The 6,756-nt window shown below is 38.9% G+C and overlaps 1 protein-coding gene across 1 annotated transcript; it reads right to left on the minus strand.

Moving 5' to 3' along the window:
* Positions 1 to 5,610: 5,610 nt before the first annotated feature.
* Positions 5,611 to 6,537, minus strand: LOC145714369 (olfactory receptor 13H1-like). The gene has a single exon (XM_081793864.1). The coding sequence runs from the start codon at positions 6,535 to 6,537 to the stop codon at positions 5,611 to 5,613; it is 927 nt and encodes a 308-aa protein (XP_081649990.1).
* Positions 6,538 to 6,756: the final 219 nt, after the last annotated feature.

Here is a 6,756-nt window from a genome sequence, read left to right on the forward strand (position 1 = left end):
GACATATAACATCATATTACTGTCAGGTGTACTACATAATGATCCAGTAGTGTATATACTGTGAAACAATCACCATGATAAATCTACAATTGTATTCTAGCCCTAGTCTTGTCACTAACTGTTGACCTTGATAATATTACAGACACTAAATCTTTTCATCTGTAAATGTCAGTTTCATAATACTAGTTGTAACACCTGTTTGCTTGTCTCATTAAATTTAGAAGATGATATGAGGTCGTAGATATACACCAAGAATAAGATAAATTATGAAGTGGGTAAAGTGCTTTATAAACTTAAGAACTAAGAAGAGACAAATTCACACAGCGAGTTTGGCTGTGTACATGTCTTTCTCTCCACCTACAGAGTGAATTCTTTGAGGGGAGAGAACAGCTGTGCTTTCTTCAGCACTGTATCCCTGGCAATAGCACAGCACCTGCTGGATAGTAGGTGATCATTAAATATTGAATTAATGAAGGATGTATGGATGCTGGCATGCACAGGTTAAGGAGTAGTCTTGGAATGCACTATTTAAAAAGCAAGTAGGACTGAGAACAAACTGAGGGTTGATGGGGGGTGGGAGGGAGGGGAGGGTGGGTGATGGGTATTGAAGAGGGCACCTGTTGGGATGAGCACTGGGTGTTGTATGGAAACCAATTTGACAGTAAATTTCATATTAAGAAAAAAGCAAGTAGGCATTCTAATACCTGGCATCTTAGGCTTTTGTGATCCAGACATCATAATGACAGCTAATATTTATCGTTCTTTGACTATTGTATAGGCCAGGCAATTTTCTAAGTGCTTTACATGAATCGAGTCACACAATTCTCATAACCAAGCTGTGAAGTCATATTTAACACCTTCCCCATCCTTTTCAGCTTTCACCTGTTTAGTAAAACTTAGAAACTACATTTCCCACACTTCCTTGACAGTAACGTTCAGTTTGGGATTTCATCCACAAAAGGTACTACTCACAGGATCTTGACAAGCCTAAGACACCACCGTTGGTCCTCCTGACATTGCATTTAGGTGTGTAGACTTTGCCAAACAAAGATTTAAGTGGCTCCTGAGCATTCTTCTGTGCCACATCTGCTTTGGTGTCATTTGTAGCAGTTTCCTCATTGCTACTAAAACTTCCCAAGACTTTTACAACTGTCTGAAGTTGTTGGCAATGCTCCTTTAACAATGTCCCTTCTCACAGCCCTTCCAAAGGCTTTGTAGGTCTCTAATTCTCTTTATTAAATCCCTCCCTGTCTGAAATAACTGGAGTGGTTTCTGCCTACATGAACAAATACGGAACACTACAGGCAGGTCCTACTATTAGCCCACTTAGATAAAGGGATTGAAGCACGGAAAGTGATTTGAACGAAGAAGTGGCAGAATGTAGATTTGAATCCAACAAGTTTGGCTCCAGGGCCTGTGCTCTAAGTAGTTCTATTCTGTTGCCTTTCCTCAACTGAAATCCCAAATCCTATGAATGGGACATGGTATCTTTTTCTTCAATCCCCATTGGAAAAATGTTATTTGGAGCCCATTTTTTCAGCGTGTAAACTTTCTCCTCAATTTCTGGCAGAACTACCTTGGTTTCAAACCAATCTTTATTTCCAGGCCGAAACCAAGGTAAGCTTTACTACCCAGCTGCCTGAGATGTGGGGTGCACAGTGGAATGTTTTTCGCAGTGCCTATGATTGATCAAGTGAAGAAGCGAGATTCAACCTTAGGAGTTTTTAACAATCCAGAATTGATTTCATTTCATAACATCCTCATAGAGTTCATTTTGTGTTTAAAATGAATTAATATCAATGTTGAATTGGATGGCCTTTGGGGTTTAGATGCCTAGAAACAGAATGTTAGTGCTGGAAGGGCCGTAGTTATGTGAACTAGCTGCTATGTGTGCCTACTTTTTCAGTCAAAGCTAACATTTAAAGTCAGGCAGATAGATCTATATATATTGATCTGGAGGAATGTCCATGATATATTGCCAAGTGGAAAAAGCAAGTTGCAAAGTAAATTGATAATATGATTCCATTTTTTTAAGACAAGAAAGAAAATCTATATAAAATAACACCTAGATGCAGAATGTTAGAACTAGAAAGGTCTTTGGGTAACAAAACACAACCTTCCTATTATAAATTAGCAAATTTGAGGGCCAGAGAGTGGTATAACTAAGGTCACACAGCTAGTTAGTAGCAGAATCAATTCCACAGCCCCTGTCTCCAGATTCCGCCAGGTCCATCTGTAGGCTGTGCCCTACCAGCAAATCAATAAAGAGACCAAGCACCTAGTGACAGAGCTACCATTTTGTGGTAGGGGAACCATTAGTGAAAATATGCTTCTCATTTTAAGCTATAAACTTACCTGTGATAGAGAGTGGAGTATTTCTCCCCCATAAGCCAGAGTCATTAAAATTAGTACTTTTTTCTGGTGGGAAAGTGTCCTTTTTATTTTTTACTATTTATTTATTTATTTATTTAATTTTTAAAAAAATTTTTTTTAAAATTTACATCCAAATTAGTTAGCATATAGTGAAGCAATGATTTCAGGAGTAGACTCCTTAGTTCCCCTTACCCATTTAGCCCATCCCCCTCCCACAACCCCTCCTGTAACCCTCAGTTTGTTCTCTATATTTATGAGCCTCTTCTGTTTTGTCCCCCTCCCTGTTTTTATATTATTTTTGTTTCCCTTCCCTTATGTTCATCTGTTTTGTCTCTTCAAGTCCTCATATGAGTGAAGTCATATGATTTTTGTCTTTCTCTGACTGACTAATTTCACTTAGCATAATACCCTCCAGTTCCATCCATGACACGTGGTGATGGATGGTGGCTACACTTGTGAACATAGCTTAACCTGTAGGGATGTTGAATACTTCCTATGTTGTACACTTGAAATTAATGTAACACTGTGTGTCAACTGTACTCAAAGTGTAGCCACCATCCATCACCATGTGTCACTATTGTATCATTGACTATATTCCCTATGCCGTGCCTTTCATTCCTGTGACTTATTCATTCCATAACTGGAAGTGTGTATCTCCTACTCTCCTTCATGAATTTTGCCCATCCTCTCCCTTTCCTCTGGAAACCATCACTTTGCTTTACTTATTTATTTGTTGTTCTCTATATTTATAAATATGACTCTGCTTTTTGTTTCTTTATGCATAAAATGAGTACTCTTAACATGCCTCCTAGTTTCTGAATTTCTCTCTCCCTGAGTGCTTTACTTTGTTTCTCCAAAAATCTTATTGATTCCACCAATTTAACTATTTCACAATGTTAATTTGAAATGTTTACTTTAATAGTAAGATACATTTTGCATAAAGTATGAAATGTGCCCTAGCACCTAGTACAGTGTCTGGTTGAAAGTAGAAAGTTAATATTTGTTGAATGAACAAAGATTGGGATCACTTGTTTTTTTCCTAAATATATATTTTTAAAGGTTTATTTATTTTTGAGAGGTGTGAGGGGCAGAGAGTGGGGGAGAGAGAGAATCCCAAGCAGGCTCTGCACTGTCAGTGGAGAGCCCTACACGGGGCTCGATCTCATGAACTGTAAGATCATGACCTGAGCTGAAATCAAGAGTTGGATGCTTAACTGACTGAGCTACCCAAGTGCCCCCTAATTATTTTGTTCTTGATATTAAAACATGGTTTCAGTGGCTAAGAATACCATACACATTTAAAAATATACAATGGATGGAATTTGAATAAATGTAGCATTTATTTGAAAGTTAGTCTATGTTGATAAATTGTTTATTCAGTCTGTTTTCCTCTGCATTTAAGTGAGTACATGTGTGACACAGGTCCTGTGTATGTCTGGTACTCTCTTAGCAGCACCTTCCAGTGTCACATCAACTCCCAGCCCAAAGTAGAGTGAGACCAGTAAACAGGGTATCTGGGTCTTAGGCCTAAATCTGCTTCCAGCAAGTTTCATGATCCTGGGAAATTTACATACTGTTCGCTGAGCCTCTGAACTCATCTAAAACTGACAGATCAGTAGTAGATCGTTATTTGCTGGAACTTTTTCTTTTATTTTTAGAATTCCATTTTCAAATGAAATTGTTCACAGAAAGCTTCACCTCCATTGATGGGTTCCAGGCATACAACTGAATGCATAGGAGTACGAGATCTAAAGTTTAAAAGCTACCACATTACATCCATCAACAAGGAATGGATTTTTTTTTAATGTGCCAAGTGTGTGGAATGAAATATTATTCAGCAATAAAAAAGAATGAGCTGATGATATAAGAAACAATGTGGCTTAATCTCAAAAGCATGCGCAGTAAGAAAAGCCATACACAAAAAAGTACATACACATATGATTCCAGTTATTGTCAATTCTGGAAAATCAAAACTACCATATAGTTAAATAAATCAGATCAGGGGTTGTCAGGGCTTGGGGCAGAGGGTAGGGTAGTCTACAAAAAGGCACAAGGAAACTTTTGGAAACAATGGAATTGTGTGCTGATTCAGTGGGCATCTGCCAAAATTCATAAAATTACATACTGTAATTGGGTAAAGTTTATTGCACACAAATGATGCCACCATAAAGCTGATTAAAATCACTTCACTATATAATCTCTAAGGTCCTCTACAGTGAATAGGATCTGAAATTAACCATACCTAGATTTAAATATTGGCACTGCTTTTTGCTGGCTCTGTCACCATGGGCAAATCACTTAGCCTCTAAAAGTCTCGGTGTCCTCATCTCTAATATGGATGGATAATAGCATTACTTCAATGAATTGTTGTGAGAATTCTATGTGACAATGGATGTAGAGAGCTTAGCTCAGTGTCTGGTAAATAGTAAGAGCTCAATAAATGTTAGTTGCATTTGTAATTCTAGAATTCCAAATAGTTTTCTAGACAATATTGACAAAGTTCAGAGGTGGTATATATGGGATCTAAATTCTAATTTTGATTCCACTACCAATTGTGTATGACTTTATACAAGTCTCAACTCCTCCTCTGGGCCTCTGTTTTCTCCTCATTAACAGAGGGGAATTATGGATTCTTTCTTAACAATTTCATAGAATTATATTAGGAATAGAAAATAAAATAATAGATTTGAAAGAAGTGTGAAAAAGAACAAGAAAAGAGAAAAACCACTCCACACAAATGTAGGAAATGGCTATGATACAATTCTCTCATGATTCTGAGGTTAAGCAGAGCAAGAAAATTGTGCTTGCACAACAGGGCTTACCCTCAGTCAAGTTGTAAAGTTTCTGACATTTGTCTTCTGGTCTTTTGTGACACCGTTCTTTGTCCTGTTTTCCAACTTCAGTTATGTCTTGCTTCCTGCTAACAGTCATAGGAGATTCTCTTGCTACTTATGTCTCTGCTGTTAGTGAGGAAATGATTCTGATAAGCTGATTTACCTAACGTTAAGTGACCTAACTGGTGACCACTAACATGTTATATGTAAAGAAAGAGTAAAAATAATGCCTCTAATGAAAATTCAAGTCTTGGTAGGGATAATGTTTTGGGGCGGGAGGACGTCCTGAAGCTTCTCAAGTGATAACCACCGACTCTACCTAGGGGAAAGTCAGACCCTTTAAACAATTTTCACCATCAGTGAGGATGTAAACTTATTTCAGAAGTTTAGGAACAAAGAAGGCTCATGTCCTTTTTGCCATAATTTTCCTCATTGCCCCTTTAACATCCTTGTTCCTCAAGCTATATATTAGGGGGTTCAGCATGGGTGTCAGAGCCCCATAAAGCACTGAAATAAACTTGTTCTGGTCAGGGGATGACTTGGACTGAGGTTTCATATACATGGAGATGGCTGCCCCATAGAAGATTATCACCACAGTCAAATGAGAACCACAGGTGGAAAAGGCCTTGAGCCTACCCCGGACTGAGCGAATCCTTAGGACAGTAGTGGCAATTCGGATATAGGAGAGAAGAACAAATCCAAAGGGTAGGAGCAGGGTGAAGATACCTGTGGTGAGGATCATAAGCTCATTGAGGCTGGTATCAGAACAGGCCAGCTCAAGGAGGGAAAGAATCTCACAGACAAAATGGTTGATGACATTAGCTCCACAGAAGTGAAGTGGCAGGGATATGATGAGCATAGCAGTGAGCACAAGTGATGCCCCCCATGAGGTAGCCACCAGCCAGACACACACTGGGCCATTCATGATCATGGAATAGCGCAGGGGATTGCTGATGGCAATCATACGATCATAGGCCATGACAGCCAATAGGAGGCACTCTGCTGTGGCCAAGACCAAGGAGACACTCATTTGGGTCAAACATCGTCGGTAAGAGAGGTAGGGATGGGTAGAGAAACAATGCACCAAGGCCTGGGGCATGGAATTGGTTCCATAGCAAAGGTCTAAGAAAGACAGATTAGTAAGGAAGAAGTACATTGGAGTGTGCAGGTGGGGGTCAATGTAGATAAGAAAGATGATAAGTCCATTCCCAAACAATGTGCTGAAGTATGTTATCAGCACCAATGTGAAAAATGTGACTTTCCACTCAGGATAGTTAGAGATTCCAATAAGAAGAAACTCAAAAACCGCTGTAGCATTATCCGTGGCCATTCTTCCTGTTGGCCATTCAGTGGATGAGTGCCAATGCAGTTGCTTAATTTCACCTAAAAGAATGAGAATAAAGATGGAGGGATGGTGTGAGAAAAGCGGAAGTAATTAAAGTGAAAAGGATCATTTTCTGTCCTTTTCAAAAGGTAAGGAATACAAACGGGATATCTATAATGAGAACAGAGGCAAAGCTAGAAATTTCCTCCTTCCCTTGGAAAACAG

The sequence above is a fragment of the Panthera onca genome, chromosome X (assembly GCF_046562875.1).
Source record: "Panthera onca isolate mPanOnc1 chromosome X, mPanOnc1 haplotype 2, whole genome shotgun sequence".
NCBI classification, from domain to species: domain Eukaryota; kingdom Metazoa; phylum Chordata; class Mammalia; order Carnivora; family Felidae; genus Panthera; species Panthera onca.